The sequence below is a fragment of the Brachionichthys hirsutus genome, chromosome 13, assembly GCF_040956055.1.
Source record: "Brachionichthys hirsutus isolate HB-005 chromosome 13, CSIRO-AGI_Bhir_v1, whole genome shotgun sequence".
NCBI lineage: Eukaryota > Metazoa > Chordata > Actinopteri > Lophiiformes > Brachionichthyidae > Brachionichthys > Brachionichthys hirsutus.
In genome coordinates, this window is record NC_090909.1 from 12,686,859 (window position 1) to 12,704,890 (window position 18,032).

At 49.1% G+C, this 18,032-nt stretch overlaps 1 protein-coding gene across 1 annotated transcript; it reads left to right on the top strand.

The window, feature by feature from the left end:
* si:dkey-240h12.4 (death-associated protein kinase 2) lies at positions 1–17,483 on the top strand. Its single transcript, XM_068746980.1, has 12 exons — positions 1–26; positions 1,263–1,435; positions 5,500–5,721; positions 7,799–7,937; positions 8,183–8,312; positions 9,095–9,143; positions 10,053–10,079; positions 10,887–11,039; positions 13,002–13,047; positions 13,132–13,221; positions 14,939–15,022; positions 16,491–17,483. Exons 2-12 carry the CDS (start codon positions 1,374–1,376, stop codon positions 16,569–16,571), a joined length of 1,083 nt encoding a protein of 360 aa, XP_068603081.1. The 5' UTR covers positions 1–26; positions 1,263–1,373; the 3' UTR covers positions 16,572–17,483.
* Positions 17,484–18,032: the final 549 nt, after the last annotated feature.

Here is an 18,032-nt window from a genome sequence, read left to right on the forward strand (position 1 = left end):
CGGGACCGACTGATCGAGAGCTGCAGGTGAGTGAAGAACTGCCATGTTTGTTCCGGTTTATCCTAAATAGTTCGATAGTGAACTCTGGGCCGGAAAAGTTCCGCGTTCTCCGTGACGAGCTGTCGCAACAGGTGAGACAGAAGCTGCGTGGAGCAGGTAGCCTCTATCACCGAGCCGGGGCGCGGCAGGGACCCCGAACCCCGAACCCTCGGACCCAGAACCCCGAACCCTCGGACCCAGAACCCCGAACTACGGACCCAGAACCCCGAACCTACGGACCCAGAAGGGGGCGTTTCCTTTGAAGTATAAAAATCCACCGCTTCCTGTCGCGGTCAAAACCTTTAATAAACAGGCAGTCCGGCTCACACTGCAGAATGGGTGCGTGTGATAAACCATTGAGATCACGGATGAATCTCTTTTATAACTGTGACCTGGCTAAGAAGGCAGCAAAGTTACACATGAAAATGTAAATACATACATAAGAAAAGAAACGATACAATACAAATACAAATACAACAAAACAAGAACGCATATCCTCCAGTGTAGGCAAACAAAAGTCTACACAATGTTACAAGAGCAGCTAGAAGGAAGGATTTCTGTCGTTTTTGCCTAAAATTAGTTGAGGAAACGATGGAAACTAACTTGAGTTGAGTCTGCAGCTCATTCCAAGACCAAGGACCAAAACAGGAGAGACTCGTTTTCCAGTCTGTCGAGTTTGGACAAGCGAATCGATAAAGAGTATCTCCATAGTCCATCCGGGACACGATGTGGGAAGACTCAGTGACTGTGTGACTCTCACAATCGGTTACTAATAAAAAGACACATGAGACAGGTTGGACATGGTCTTCATAGAATCAAGAGACATTGTTCCATATATATAATCTATAGATGTTGGTCTATATAGGATCTTTAGATGTTGGTCTATATATAATCTATAGATGTTGGTCTATATATAATCTAGATGCTGGTCCATATAGAATCCATAGATGTTGGTCCATATAGAATCCATAGATGTTGGTCCATATAGAATCTATAGATGTTGGTCCATATAGAATCTATTAGATGTCGGTCTATAGAGAATGTATGCATTTTAGTTATATAAATTCTATTCATCTTGCTCTTTTTTTAAGCCTGCTCTGCGATGTTAGCCTGAGCACATTGTGTCTATTCAGATTTTTTTAATATACTGTTAACAGATTTACAGAACGCTGTTTGCTGTTTAATATGCAGTTTCTGACTTTGTTGTTCACGCTTGGTTCCAGTTTTGACTTCTGCAAAATCTGGACGACCACAAACTGCTTGGAGACGGTTGGTGGTGGTTAAATAACCGGGAATGACAGACAGACCCAGGCCGTTTGGCAGCAAAAACCAGCATGGCGGCCTTCAAGTCTGAAAATGTGACCGATTTCTACGAGATTGGAGAAACCGTGGGAAGGTATGAGCAAAGCAATACCCAACACCAACACACTCATTAGGTCGTTGGCCAGCTACACATTGTTGTTGTGTTTCTTCTCCATTGCTGCAAATTGGATTTGAAGTCACACAATGACTATGAAGATAAATCTGACATTTACTTTTACCGAAAACAGATTATATGTAACTCTTGAGCTTTAATTAAAATCAAAATTCCTATTAAGTACTTGAAGCAGCCAGTGCCATTGGCTACCAGGTATAGACGTTGTATACACGAGACCAGAACGATTGATTTGTTCTGAAACTGTCATCGTCACTGCTCGACGGTTGAAGGACTTTTTGTTGTTGCTGTATCACTTTTACAAAATAACGAAGGCATTTCAGAGAAAGTTATTTAGCAGAAACACAATGATCAAAATGACCACAACAATGTCTGTAGCACGGAAAACGTTTACAGCCAGAGGTTCTGGAGGCTACAACAGTGAACAGTCAGCAGGAAGTGTACCGGCCGTCAGCAGGAAGTAGCGGCCGTCAGCAGGAAGTAGCGGCCGTCAGCAGGAAGTAGCGGCCGTCAGCGGGAACCTTTTTAGCTTTTTCTTTAAGGCTTTTCCAGAGGTTCTGTATTGGGTTCAGATCAGAACTCTGGGCAGCCCATCTAATTATTTTCACCGTTTTGCTGTGTGGCATTGCGCATTATCCTGCATGAACACTGCCGCATGATTGGGTGATGAGTGCAGGATGGATCCATATGATGCTGGAGAAGGTTCTGGTAAACGTTTGCATTCACTCTGCCCAGTCTTGTACAAGAGGCCCAACTCCTGCTGCAGAAACGCGCGCCGCACCCTGACACGTCCTCCACCTTTCAGTGTCTTCGTTACGGTCATGGCCTACGGCAGGTACAAACCCAAATTCGAGCAGGCGAGCGGAAATACAGGAACAGCTTTTATTGTCGGTTAGGACGGTCAGGCAGACAGATCCGGGGGGCAGGCGCAAGGAAAGCCCAAGAGGCAGGCAGGGGTCACAAACCGGGGAATCCAGGCAGACAGATCCCAAGGGGCAGGCGAAGAGGCAGAGTCCGGGAAGCAGGCCGGGTCGATACACGGGAGGTCGGTCTGAAGTGCTGGAGAGTAGGACCCATCACTGACAATCTGGCGGGGGTGTGGTGACTGAGCTGAGCATATATGGAGTCCGGGCTGATTGCTGACGGGCTGCAGGTGCTGACAGAGCACAGGTGACGGAATGAACTGATTGCAGGAGCGGAGGAGAGGGGAAGACAGGGAGAGTTAGCGGGGGAACACACCTTTGGGTTCGGTCTTTACCCCGGTTGTCGCCTAGCATGATGTTTCCCATCGGACTCAAATATATTAAGCTTGCTTTCATCACTGACGTGAACTTTGGACCGGTTCTCCTCTGGTTACCCTCGCCGAAGGGGAGGCGAGGGTATTGCAATTGGGTCCGTTTGTTTGTCTGTCTGTTTGTCCGAGCGCATAACTCAAAAACTAGTAACCCAATCGACTTGAAATGTTTGCACAAGCAAGGTTCTGTCCGTGGCTCGGTCCTCCCCGAGAATGGCGTTGGTCCGGATCTGGATCCAGATTCTAGAATAATCTTTACATCTGGAATTGTGCCTGTGCTGTAGCATGGGAGTGTCACTTTAAGAGGGAGGGACACGAATGGCATGATGGGAAAAAGGGTCCAGAAGGAGTCTTGTAGTACGTTCCGGAGCAGCAAGCTAGAGCAGGTTTGGCCCCTCTGATCCGGAAGCCCTGTTTACTGTCTCACAAGATCCAATAGTCTTTTGGAGGCGGGGTCTGCAGTCTCTGATTGTCTTTCTAGTTCTTCCTGCTCATGAGAGGCTCGGCCGCTGCAGGGTGGGCTTCCAGTCCACGTGCTCTTTAACGTCGAGACACCGTTTGATGAGACGGACCCTGTTCAGCGCTGACCTGGGCGAGCACTTCCAGCTGCAGCGTTGAAACGAGTGCCCAATGAGATCCTCACATTATCCTGTCCTCTCTTGCATTTGTCTCTCATTTTTTTATTTTTTTTTTATTTATTTTTTTACCTTGTCTGCATTCGTGCTCCACAGTGACGGACATAACGTCAGTCACTGCTGGAGTTCTATGCAATTTTTATTCTTATAGTGATTGTGACCGTCACCTGCCCTCTTGGCAGCCTAGCCTATTCCTATTTTATTTGTTTTATTACCTGCTTACCGCCGTAGAGGGCTGTGCACACCGCAGTGAACATACAACATGAACAAACAAAAAGTGACAAATACACAGTGTTCTGAGAAGAAAGTGCAATGGATTTATTTGTGCCCCTTAATTCTACCCTTCCATCCAATCATCACCAAGAGTTGTCCCAATACACCAGGTTCACATTCGTCTCTAGAGGAAAGTATGGATCACCAAGTTCTCAGATCTGAAGAAAAAGAGAGAGAGCATAGTGAGAGCCACAAGCACTAACCCAGCAACCTCCACTAACTCAGAGATCTGTGTGCGGGGTTGACTCTCTAAACGAGTTTTAATAGGTGCTGGAGTGGTGGATCTGGCATGCGTGAAACCTCCACCTAAGAACGGGGCAGCCATCCCGGACCCAACAATGGCGACATAAGCCCCCAGATCACCCCAAGCAGCCACAGCAACCCAAGAACGACCACCATGGCCCCACCAGAGCCACACGCAGAAGAACCAGTCCAGGGCCCGGGGGCGACTTACACCAACACAGCCGACGAAACCTAGGCCAGCGCAGCGGCACGGGGCACAGCGGGCCGGCCCGGCGCCCCACCAGCACCCAACACCACGCCCCCCCCAACCACCCGCCCCCCTCCCAGCACCCTCCACCCATCCCACACACCCCCCAGTCCCCCAGCCCCCCCCACGGCCCAGCCCCCCCCCCACCCCCCCCCCCCCACCACCGCCCCCCACCCCCACCCCCCGCGCCCCCCCCCCCTCCCCCCCACCGCACCCCCCCCCCCCACCACCCAACCCACCGCCGAGCTCGGGCAACCCCACAACCCAGCGAACCAGCGTCTGGGGAACGGGAGTAGACAGTGCAGGGGCTTCAGCCCTATCCGACCCTATACAGCCATTTGGGAGGAGAGTATTATTCCCTGGGATGGAGAGTAGGGAGCAGGAGGCCGGACCACCGTCCCACCCCAAGCCCAGCCCGCTAAGGCCCCACATGCCGCGCCAAGGCCAAAATAACCCCCCCCCCATACCCTGTCTATATGGCTCCCCAGATCCCAGACTGGGAACCCTCCCAACACCGTGAATGTGTGGACACCCAGGTGCTATATACACATGTATGTAGTGCGTTAAAATTTGGGGCAGGAGGGGCCAGACGGATGCGGAGGAGGACAACGGCGCACTCCTGCCCTGCGCCCTCCCCCTTATCTCCCCGCCTAGCACCCGCGTAACCCCATGTGGTGCATTAAAATGGGGGGGGGGGGGTTGCAGAGGGACGTTCGGTGAACGCCCCCCAGCACCAGCCCCCCAGGTGCATGTACCCTATGTGTATATTTACAAATGTGTTGTGCTAAGGTGGTGAGTTAAGAGGCGCAGCACATGAGGCCCCAGCCAACCAGGCGGGGGGAGGAGGGAGCCCGACCATAGTCCCCAGCCTCACCCATCCCACCCACATGTGTCAGAGGGCCCAACCATGCACAGGGCCTGGATCGAGCGCCGCCCCCGACGCATCCCACCCATCCCCCATAATCAAGCCCCAGGAAGGAGGGAGCCGCGAGGCCCCGGCGGGAGGCAGGATGCCGGAAGAGGAGATGCGGGGAGAGAGGGGAAGGGGGAGACCACGAGGGGAGAGGAAGGGAGGCATTTGTCTCTCGATGGCTGAGAGGCTTGTCCCTCTGGCCTTCATGTGGACAACCTGCTGTCGGGGGGGCAGACACTTGAGACATGGTCTTCATGTCCTCACCGTCTTGCGGAGTTGGTGGAACAGGAAGTTAAATAGGGATTGAGATGAGCAGCAGGGGCCAGATTAACACCAATAGCTGACGGGGTTCTCATTCTAATATCTCATTTCATTTTTTCATGCTGTGCTTCAGATTTTATGTAACTTTGCTCCTTTCAGTGGACATTTCGGTCAGGTCCGAGAGGTTTGTGAGCGGGCCACTGGAATACACTGGGCGGCTAAGTTCCTGAAGATTCGGAAGAGTGCATGCAGTCGCCTGGGCCTGGACAGGAGCCGGGTCCAGCAGGAGGTGGAGATCCTCCAGGCTGTTCAACATTCAAACATTGTGACTCTCAAAGATGTTTTTGAGAGCCGAGCCGAGGTGGTGCTCATTCTGGAACTGTGAGTCGACTGTGTGTGTGTGTGTGTGTGTGTGTGTGTGTGTGGAAACAAGTCCTTTGTGCATCTGCATGTAGCTTTTCTCACAACAGACGTTTTGTGACGTTACTACAGGTAGAGCTCACACAATAGTCCTCATGGCACAACTTTAAACTGGTTTTGTGTTTAAATCCTCGTGAGTTACTGCACACTAAACGTTACGTATGAATAGTTTATACTGAACTTCTAACATGCGGTACTAAAGAGATGCGCTTTTCTGCCTGAAACGTCAGCGTTATTTTGCTCGTTTTCCCCGTTTGCGCTTTTAGTTTCCTCCTTTAATGTCTCCGGAGACATGTTTGTCTCAGATATTGACCAGTTCTGTCTTCCGCCCGCCGTGCTTTTCGCTCGCTCTGCTTCAGCTAGCTTCCGGCAATAGCAGCAGCGCGTGTAGCCGACGTCACAGACATGCGCAGTAAGGACGACTTGTACCGAAACATCGGAATAAGTGTTTTCATGCGCCCTGACCGGGTCACAAATCGGTATGAACCACCCCTCTCCATCGGGATAGAATTGTGACCGGATCAGGCTGGATTGGGTCAGACTATTCCGGTTAAGGTGTGTCCATGAAGCATTTTTATTCCAATCAGGATTTTAACCGGGTTAAATGTGTCCATGTAAACGCACCTACTGAGAAGGAAGGTCAGCTGTTGATCCCCAGCCTCCTTGAGCAAATGAGTCCCAGTTTGCTCCTAGTATCTGTTCTGCTGGTATGAGGGTGATGGTGTGACTGAGTGAATACTGGCCAGTGCTGTTATATATATACAGTAGTCCCTCATTTTCCACGGGGGTTACGTTCCAAAAACAACCCGCAATAAGTGAAATCCGCAATGTAGTAATCTTTGTTTTTTTACAATTATTATACATGTACATAAATGTTTTAAGGCTGTAAAACCCCTCACCACACACTTTATACACGTTTAACAGTCAGGCATTAATCTAAATAGATTGTTTCAGTATTATAGAATGAAACCAAAGATCAAAACCTTTTCAGAACTAAACATTTGTTTGAGGAATATAAATATATAGTACGTACAGTAAACGTTTTCTGTTAATAATGTTAAGGCGTGCAGGTCGAGGAAAGAGCCGCTTGGAGTGCAGAAGAACAAATATTCTACTCGTGCTGTCTTTAGCCTCTCATGCTGCTTTATTTGGATAGCTTAGCACAGCGGAACGGCAGCGGCTACATGTATCAACAGGAAGAAACAAAACCCAAAAGGGACGTGACGTTTATGCTCCTACAAAATAAAAGCCTCTTTTTACACAGAGAATAAGAGCGCTATAAACAAACGCTTAACAAATAAACATGATAGCTTTTAGGAATAACAAATTTAATTTTAATGATCAACCTACGAGGTTGAACACATGAGAAATGATTAATAGCAACTCGGGCGTATTTCACAGTTCCTCCGACCGCGCCCCTTCGTCTTGCGCCGTTTCAAGGTGCGTTCAAGTGCAAAAACAAAATCTGAAATTGCACTAAAAACTCCGCGAAGCAGCGAAGTCGTGGAAAATGAACCGCATTATATCGAGGGACGACTGTACATAACATGGTTCACGCCTAATGGCTTAAGAAGCTAACTGCACTCGGTGAACGCCTAGCAGGACAATTGAATCAGCTGCTAAAGTCAGGAACCCCCCCAGAGGGACTAACCCGAGGTCGGACAGTCCTCATCGTGAAGGACCCCCACAAGGGAACCTATGAGCTGCCTCAGCCCCACATGGCTCCACCAGATACCAGGAACAATATCCGACACCTCGGTCCAGAAGAGCGCGGCCCTAGAGACAGCTAAGATGCAATTTTAAATGTGTTGAAACATTTTACAGATTGCCATACTGATTCAAACCCAGGACTATCTTTATGTACTGCAACAGCGCTACCCTCTGTGCCGCTTGAAACTGAATTTAATGGATGCGTAGCATTAGCAAGGCTGCGCGTTGCTACTGTTCTGTGGTATTGGCACTAGTGCTGCTGCCTGTCAGCCTGTCAGCCTGTCCATGTGGACACGGCGACGTTCTGAGGAACCTCCTGATGTTTCAGCGTGAGCGGGGGGGAGCTGTTCGACCTCATTGCTGGGAGAGAGAACCTGCTGGAGAGCGAGGCCATTGAGTTCATGAAGCAGATCCTTGAGGCGCTGGGATTCATACACAGCAAGAGCATCGCCCACTTTGACCTGAAGGTATAGAGACTCTCACGTTACGGCCAGCTTGGGCTTTTATGAACTTGCTTGAAATAGATTCTTCCGTCTTGGGCTATTTTGGAGAAACTAAAGTAGTGTGACTGGAATTAGCTAATGATTACTTGTGTCTATTCTTTCCTTCACCGGTTCACAAGATTCTTTTATGGGAGGGTCTAAATTGGGATTTTTAATTTTCCTTTACATTCCCCGGTCCTGCATCTATCATCCGCGTGTCTCTCGTTCAGCCAGAGAACATCATGCTGTCGGACAACGTGTCTCCGTTCCCCACCGTCAAACTCATCGACTTCGGCTTGGCCCACCGTTTTCATGAAGGAGAGGAGTTCAGAAGCACGAGTGGCACCCCGCAGTACATCGGTGAGGAGGAGCGCTGCCCTGTGAGGCCCCCCCCCACCGAGCTAACACCAAGAGGGGGCGTTAGCGTTAGCGTTAGCATCAAGCTACAACGCTGTCCGGTATGTCGTAAAAACACCGAAACGGACAAAACAACAGACCAGCTCGGTTTTACAGTCGCGAGTCGACAACCCAAACAAGGCCAGAAATATTTGTACAATATTATGTTCATTTTATGTATTTATATTATAATACGATCCCTGTTCTACTCTGTTTCATTTTCACATTTTTGTCAAAGTATTTGCTGTTCTTGATTCTTCTTGCTGCTATTCACCTTTTAATCTGATTTTATTTTACTATTATTTCTGTTACTGTCTTTTACTCTTGTGTGTTTGTTATAGTTTGTGTCTCCCCAAATGTCCTTCATTATCTTTGAAGTATTTGTCAATCAATCTATCTATAACTAGGATTACGCTGGAGCCTATCCCAGCTGACGATGGAGGCCAGGTAGACACTGGACGAGTCGCCAGTTCATCGAGGGCACACCGACACGCAGTACAAGTGATCAATACGCGTGCGAATACAAACAGTCTTTCACCACACAAAATGTCGGCCGGGTTTTCGTTTAGCCACGGCCTTCGGAGCGTCGTTGAGGGAGGGACAGCTGCATGTGACGGGGAGGAAGTTATTGATCTCTTCCTCCAGCACGGAGAACCTGTTTAAGTTCCATTTCTGGTGATTCGAATGGCGTGCTGTCTGATTTGTACCCTCCTGAGTCTCTCTCTCTCTCTCTCTCTCGCCCTCAGCCCCTGAAGTGATTAACAGTGAACCTCTGAGCACGGCGGCTGATATGTGGTGAGCGTTCCGCGTTGCGTTCCGCGTTGCGTTCCGCGTTGCGTTCCGCTGACGGGTTCAGGCCTGTTCTGCTCGCCTCACTTCTTCTGATGGTCGTTTCACAATAATACACAACGTTGTGGATCCTCCGCTCTGGAAACGTGAAATCTACTGCTGAGTACTACTACTACTGCACTTCCTTCTGGTCCCCTGAGGGGAGCCACAGCAACCCAGCCTTCTCCACTTCACCCTGTCCTTTGCATCGTCCTCCCCAACACCAGACACTTTCATGTCCTCCCTCACTACGTCCATGTCTCTTCTCCTGGGTCGTCCTCTACCGATATAGTCCCGTCTCTCCTCTGGACATGTCCAAACCATCAAATTCTGGTCTCTCTGACCTTGTCTCCAAAACGTCTAACCTTCACTGTCCCTCTTATTGTCTCATTCCTAATCCTGTCCAACCTGGTCCCTCCCAAGGAGAACCTCAGCATCTTCATCTCCTCCACTTCTAGCTCCGCCTCCTGTCTTTTCCTCAGAGCTACTGTCTCTAAGCCGTCCATCATGGCTGTCCTCACCACTGTCTCTAAGCCGTCCATCATGGCTGTCCTCACCACTGTCTCTGAGCCGTCCATCATGGCTGTCCTCACCACTGTCTTGTAGACCTGTCCCTTCGTCCTATCACAGAGCACACCTGATACTTTCCTCCCCCCGTTCCAGCTGTCAGTCTATCTATCACCATGGCAAACAAAAAGGGGCTCAGATCTTATCCTGGTGCATCCCTCTACACTGAAATGTTATTTACTTGTTTTTCATTCAGCTGATGTATTTATTGACCCAACCTACTTATTTGAAGATGTCTGACCACTAGAAGGCAGTGGTCAGATTTAAAGGCCATCACCCTGACTGCCTGTGTCTCGTGCTTTCCTCCAGGAGCATCGGAGTCATTACCTACATTCTGTAAGTGTATACTGGGAGGCATGTGAGGGCTTGTAAGTGTTATATATGTTGTCCACATTAACTGAGGGCACAGAATTAAACATCAGCACCGTGCTCCATGCTCCATGCACCGTGCTCCATGCACCGTGCACCGTGCTCCATGCACCGTGCTCCATGCACCGTGCACCGTGCTCCATGCACCGTGCACCGTGCACCATGCACCGTGCACCGTGCTCCATGCACCATGCACCATGCACCGTGCAACATGCTCCATGCTCCATGCACCGTGCACCATGCACCATGCACCGTGCTCCATGCACCATGCACCGTGCTCCATGCACCGTGCTCCATGCACCGTGCTCCATGCACCGTGCTCCATGCACCATGCACCGTGCACCGTGCAACATGCTCCATGCACCATGCTCCATGCACCGTGCACCATGCACCATGCACCGTGCTCCATGCACCATGCACCGTGCTCCATGCACCGTGCACCATGCTCCATGCACCGTGCTCCATGCACCATGCACCATGCACCATGCACCATGCACCATGCACGTTGTCTGACCATGACTAGAGAGATGTATAAGAACAAGGTAGGCTCCATCTGGCAGTCCAGCGATCGTGCTTGATGATATTTCTTGAAATAAGATGTGAGTCTCTGGAAAGGCACTGAGATGAAATCCCATGAACAAGAAGAATGTCACAGACTGCTTACGACAATTAGAAAGTGCAGCTCGAAGGCAGGGGAAGTGAGTCGGACACCAATGCTCGTGCTACCGGATCGGCTGAGCAAACCCAGAGTCTGACTTCTGTCTCTTTCTCCAGACTGAGTGGCCTGTCACCGTTCCAGGGGGAGACTAACGAAGAGACTCTGAGGAACATCATCGCCATGAGCTACGAGTTTAACCCCCACTATTTCAGCATGACCAGCTCCATGGCCAAAGACTTCATACAGAAGCTGTTGGTGAAAAACGCCAGGTACGTATTATCAGTACAGACTCGTCCTAGCCGATAGCCATCTGTATCCGTCCATCCGTTTCCTTCCGCTTTACGGATCTGCTGGAGCCTGTCCCTGCTTACTATGGGCGAGAGGCGGAGTACACCTCGGACATGTCGCCAGCGCATCGCAGGGTGGCTCTGGATTCTTTTAGCAACTCATTAGCGACAAGACGAGGTTGTTGGCCTGATTCCAGTCATGGGGTATTTGTGTACGTATTATTTCTGACTCTGTGTAGTACTGCTGTTCTCTGCCTGACACTTCAACTTGAAGACTCATTGATGTTTTTACATCAACATGACTGACTTCAATCCCTCATACAGTTCCACAAAATCAATGCGAGAACAAACGAAGGGCTTAAACTGCTAACATTACTAAGTTAATCATCTGCATGTGTCCATCCATGCATTTTCTAGTAGACGAGGAGATCACAATCGTTTACATTTTAATGTCGTTACCACAGGTGAGGGTAGGAGAACGGAGATCGACCGGTAAATCGAGAGCTTCACCTTTGGGCTCAGCTCTCTTCACCATGACGGATCTGTGCAGAGTCCGCATCACTGCAGACGATGCACCGATCCGTCTGTCGATCTCTCGCTCCATTCTTCCCTCACTCGTGAACAAGACCCCGAGGTACTTAAACTCCTCCACTTGGGGCAGGATCTCCTCCCCGACCTGGAGGGTACACTCCACCCTTTTCCGGCTGAGAACCATGGCCTCGGATTTGGAGGTGCTGATTCTCATCACGGCCGCTTCACATGCGGCTGGAACCGATCCAGTGAGAGCTGGAGGGCGTGGCCTGATGAAGCCAACAGGATCACGTCGTCTGCAAAAAGCAGCGATCCAATCCTGAGGTCACCAAACCGAACCCCCTCAACGCCCCGGCTGCACCTAGAAATTCTGACCATAAAGGTTCTGAACAGAATCGGTGACAAAGGGCAGCCCTGACGGAGTCAAACCCGCACTGGAAATAGTTCCGACTTACTGCCGGCAACGCGGACCAAGCTCTGGCACCGGTCAGTACCCCTGAATAGACCTTACCGGGGAGGCTGAGGAGTGTGATCCCTCTGTCGTTGGAACACACCCTCCGGTCCCCCTTCTTATAAAGAGGGACCACCACCCCGGTCTGCCAATCCAGAGGCACTGCCCCCGATGTCCATGCAATGTTGCAGAGTCGTGTCAACCATGACAGCCCTACAACATCCAGAGCCTTAAGGGACTCCGGGCGGATCTCATCCACCCCTGGGGCCTTGCCACCGAGGAGCTTTTTAACTACCTCTGCAACCTCAGCCCCAGAGATAGAGGAGCTCACCCCCGAGTCCCCAGGCCCTGCTTCCTCACTGGAAGGCATGTCGGTGGGATTGAGGAGGTCTTTGAAGTAGTCCCTCCACCGATCTACGACGTCTCGAGTCGAGGTCAGCAGCGCACCATCCCCACCATACACAGTGTTGACCGTGCACTGCTTCCCCCTCCTGAGACGCCGGATGGTGGTCCAGAACCTCTTCAAAGCCGTCCGGAAGTCGTTTTCCATGGCCTCACCGAACTCCAGACAAAAAAATGGATCATCATTGACTGATTGATTTGATAGGAATAATGCACATTAATTACAGTTTTGTGATATTTTGTAAATAGCACAGGGTCTATTTTTAGTCTTTAGTCCATGATGGACGGCCTCACCCTGTCCTTCATCATGAATGACTCCTGTTATAACCAGCGATGTCACAATGCTGATAAATAAAACATTAAATACATTATTTGTTGTCAGCGAATGGTCGCATTCTTTTATGTATTGTCCAAACTTGGTTGGAGTTTGTAGCTGCTGTCATGGAGTAATGACCAGTAACGGTGTCCCCCGTTGATGAGCGCCCCCTCCTGACTACCCGGACGGAGGTTTGTCCTGGTTCCTTCCGACCTTGTGACCTGTGACTGTTGCTGTCTTGCAGTGACAGACCGGTGGCTGAGGAGTGTCTGCTTCATCCATGGATAAAGGTGACTACGAGTCTTCTACAAACAAAGGCCATTCATTTGTTGACTGTATCCTGCTGCTGAAACTACAAATAACGTCTGTTTCAGCCAATCACACGCAAACAGGTCACCAAGAGGAATCGATCCTCAATCAATATGAAGAACTTTAAGAAGTTCAATGCCAGGCGGAAATGGAAGGTGAGTCTGAATGTGGAGTACGGAAGGGGAGTGGGGAGGAACAATACGCCACAGAGGTGCCCGAATATAAGAGTCTAGAGTCTTTTTCAAGACTCAAGTTTGAAAAAAATATATATTTCACAGCCGCTTTGCAATTGTTGGAGCACTCTGCCTCATTTATCACCATCATCTTGAAGTTTGCATCGTAACTTCTCCTCGGCTGCCGGTTAGCCTGGCCGATCTTCGACCCACGTTTCTCCATTTTCTGTTATCTCTTCCCTTATTTTCTTTTCTTCTCTTTCTTTCTTACCGCTCTTTTTATCTTCTTCTTTGTGACAGGGGTTCGCTTTGGCCTGGGGAGTTAAGTTCAGCATTTTCTGTAAAGATATCTGGCGCCATCTAGCGTTCTGAATGGGTATAGACCCCAAATGCAAGACGACCCCCACTTTTTCAGGCTTATGTCAATGCAAAAAACACCATCCGATATTCGGGCCAATACGGTATATATCATTTATTTTATTTATTTTTAATCATCGTCTCACCCACCCAGACATTACGGTGTCTCCTGGGAGCTTGGAGGATTCTAGCATGATCTTAGCTGTCCCTAGGACTGAACTCTTCTGGACGGAGATGTCGGGCGTTGTTCCTGGTACCTGCTGGAGCCATGCACCCAGCTTGGGGGTCACTGCCCCTAGTGCCCTGATCACTACTGGAGCCATGCACCCAGCTTGGGGGTTACTGCCCCTAGTGCCCTGATCACTACTGGAGCCATGCACCCAGCTTGGGGGTTACTGCCCCTAGTGCCCTGATCACTACTGGAGCCATGCACCCAGCTTGGGGGTTACTGCCCCTAGTGCCCTGATCACTACTGGAGCCATGCACCCAGCTTGGGGGTTACTGCCCCTAGTGCCCTGATCACCACTGGAGCCATGCACCCAGCTTGGGGGTTACTGCCCCTAGTGCCCTGATCACCACTGGAGCCATGCACCCAGCATGGGGGTTACTGCCCCTAGTGCCCTGATCACCACTGGAGCCATGCACCCAGCTTGGGGGTTACTGCCCCTAGTGCCCCGTCACTACTGGAGCCATGCACCCAGCTTGGGGGTTACTGCCCCTAGTGCCCCGATCACTACTGGAGCCATGCACCCAGCTTGGGGGTTACTGCCCCTAGTGCCCCGATCACTACTGGAGCCATGCACCCAGCTTGGGGGTTACTTCCCCTAGTGCCCCGATCACTACTGGAGCCATGCACCCAGCTTGGGGGTTACTGCCCCTAGTGCCCCGATCACTACTGGAGCCATGCACCCAGCTTGGGGGTTACTGCCCCTAGTGCCCCGATCACTACTGGAGCCATGCACCCAGCTTGGGGGTTACTGCCCCTAGTGCCCCGATCACTACTGGAGCCATGCACCCAGCTTGGGGGTTACTGCCCCTAGTGCCCCGATCACTACTGCTGCCATGCAAGGTGCTGCCAGACCCACTGGGAGCACTTTGGGGTTCAGTGTCTTGCCCAAGGACACTTTGCCATGCGGACAGTCAGAGTGCAATCCCATTGCTGGGATTCGAACCACCGACTCTCTGGTCACTGGACGACCTGCTCTACCAGCCGAGCCACAGCTGCCCGTTAGTAGTAGTACCGGTAGTTAGTAGTGCTCCATCAACGCCCTGTTCCTGGACCCCGTTCACCGATATCTTGGTTCCCCAACACCGGACACAAACCTTTGTTTGACTCCTTCAGGTGTCCTACAACATGGTGTGGGTGTGTAACCGGCTGGTCCAGTTAAAACTGCTCAGGGGCAGCTCGGAACCAGATCAACTACAGGTGAGTACAATTATGTCAGGACAGGAACAGAATGTCTTTCATGAAATGTACTTTCATTTACTCATCTGATTCCAAAAAGATTGACTTGTGTTTTATTCAGTATTCCAACGAAAGTGAGCAAATGCTAATGCTTACAAGATGCTAAATGCTGGAATTCACCTGTACCGGTGCTTTCTCCTCAGAGGCTAGTACTAACTATGAGTATTAGTTCACCTGTACCGGTGCTTTCTCCTCAGAGACTAGTACTAACTATTAGTATTAGTTCACCTGTACCGGTGCTTTCTCCTCAGAGGCTAGTACTAACTATTAGTATTAGTTCACCTGTACCGGTGCTTTCTCCTCAGACTAGTACTAACTATTAGTATTAGTTCACCTGTACCGGTGCTTTCTCCTCAGACTAGTACTAACTATGAGTATTAGTTCACCTGTACCGGTGCTTTCTCCTCAGAGACTAGTACTAACTATGAGTATTAGTTCACCTGTACCGGTGCTTTCTCCTCAGAGACTAGTACTAACTATGAGTATTAGTTCACCTGTACCGGTGCTTTCTCCTCAGAGGCTAGTACTAACTATTAGTATTAGTTCACCTGTACCGGTGCTTTCTCCTCAGAGGCTAGTACTAACTATTAGTATTAGTTCACCTGTACCGGTGCTTTCTCCTCAGACTAGTACTAACTATTAGTATTAGTTCACCTGTACCGGTGCTTTCTCCTCAGAGGCTAGTACTAACTATTAGTATTAGTTCACCTGTACCGGTGCTTTCTCCTCAGAGGCTAGTACTAACTATTAGTATTAGTTCACCTGTACCGGTGCTTTCTCCTCAGAGACAAGTACTAACTATGAGTATTAGTTCACCTGTACCGGTGCTTTCTCCTCAGAGACTAGTACTAACTATTAGTATTAGTTCACCTGTACCGGTGCTTTCTCCTCAGAGACTAGTACTAACTATTAGTATTAGTTCACCTGTACCGGTGCTTTCTCCTCAGAGACAAGTACTAACTATGAGTATTAGTTCACCTGTACCGGTGCTTTCTCCTCAGAGACTAGTACTAACTATTAGTATTAGTTCACCTGTACCGGTGCTTTCTCCTCAGAGACTAGTACTAACTATGAGTATTAGTTCACCTGTACCGGTGCTTTCTCCTCAGAGGCTAGTACTAACTATTAGTATTAGTTCACCTGTACCGGTGCTTTCTCCTCAGACTAGTACTAACTATTAGTATTAGTTCACCTGTACCGGTGCTTTCTCCTCAGAGACTAGTACTAACTATTAGTATTAGTTCACCTGTACCGGTGCTTTCTCCTCAGACTAGTACTAACTATTAGTATTAGTTCACCTGTACCGGTGCTTTCTCCTCAGAGACTAGTACTAACTATTAGTATTAGTTCACCTGTACCGGTGCTTTCTCCTCAGAGACTAGTACTAACTATTAGTATTAGTTCACCTGTACCGGTGCTTTCTCCTCAGAGACCGTGTGAAAGTGACACAGAAGACACAGACATCAAACCCGTTTCTCTGCTGCGTCGGAGGCTGAGCAGCAGCTCATAGAGCTGACCGGCAGAGTCCAGGACGTGTATCTGAGTCAAGAGGACGAAACTGGGGGGGACAAGGGACAGACGGTTGTCTGGTTACCGTCACAGAAGGGATGGTTGTCTCAAATAAATGCATGATATATTCACTTTTATCCAATTGTATTTATGTAGCCCGGAATCTCAATAAAGTTTATATTACAGTAGTCCCTCGATATAATGCGGTTCATCTTCGGCGACTTCGCTGCTTCGCGGAGTTTTTTAATGCAATTTCAGATTTTTTGTTTTGCACTTGAACGCTCCTTGAAACGGCGCAAGAGGAAGGGGCGCGGTCGGAGGAACTGTGAAATACGCCCGAGTTGCTATTAATCATTTCTCATGTGTTCAACCTCGTAGGTTGATCATTAAAATTAAATTTGTTATTTCTAAAAGCTATCATGTTTATTTGTTAAGCGTTTGTTTTATAGCGCTCTTATTCTCTGTGTAAAAAGAGGCTTTTATTTTGTAGGAGCATAAACGTCACGTCCCTTTTGGGTTTTGTTTCTTCCTGTTGATACATGTAGCCGCTGCCGTTCCGCTGTGCTAAGCTATCCAATAAAGCAGCATGAGAGGCTAAAGACAGCACGAGTAGAATATTTGTTCTTCTGCACTCCAAGCGGCTCTTTCCTCGACCTGCACGCCTTAACATTATTAACAGGAAAACGTTTACTGTACGTACTATATATTTATATTCCTCAAACAAATGTTTAGTTCTGAAAAGGTTTTGATCTTTGGTTTCATTCTATAATACTGAAACAATCTATTTAGATTAATGCCTGACTGTTAAACGTGTATAAAGTGTGTGGTGAGGGGTTTTACAGCCTTAAAACATTTATGTACATGTATAATAATAAAAATAAATAAAGATTACTACATTGCGGATTTCACTTATTGCGGGTTGTTTTTGGAACGTAACCCCCGCGGAAAATGAGGGACTACTGTATAGCAATTATCCAAAAAGTCATTTATTCTACAGATCCAACAATGAAAAGTAGTCAAGGTGGATTGCTAACAGATCACTGCTAGCAGATCACTTCCATGCTAATCATTAGCAGTGAGCTCTGCGCTGCAGCCACACCCAGAATGCCTTGCGGTGTAAACAACATTGGCGACCCCCAAACAAACCGGATTTTATATCTTATAATAAATAATTATATATTTTTCTACGCATTTATGTATAGTAGAGGTACATTCTTGTGTTTTTCGACAGGGATCGTTTTAAACGACACTCCATATCTGGCCATAAACGTTTCTGTGACGTCACAATGCGCGTGTTTGTCCCACCCACGCGCGTAACAAACGCGCCTTGACTGAACACAGACGTTGATTGGTCGTTTGTCGTTAAAGTGACAACCCATTTTCTGGCGCGCGGGCTGCGATTGGCTCAGCATGTTCAAGCAGGTTTTACTTCATTCTGATTGGCTGCTGAACGCCACGCCCG

What these genes read in the sequence shown, in the direction of transcription:
- si:dkey-240h12.4 (XM_068746980.1), top strand. Translation starts at nt 1,374, where the DNA reads ATGGCGGCCTTCAAGTCTGAAAATGTGACCGATTTCTACGAGATTGGA. An exon ending in ATTGGAGAAACCGTGGGAAG is followed by an intron (nt 1,436 to 5,499) that starts GTATGAGCAAAG and finishes TGCTCCTTTCAG; the next exon opens with TGGACATTTCGGTCAGGTCC. An exon ending in GGAGTCATTACCTACATTCT is followed by an intron (nt 10,080 to 10,886) that starts GTAAGTGTATAC and finishes CTCTTTCTCCAG; the next exon opens with ACTGAGTGGCCTGTCACCGT.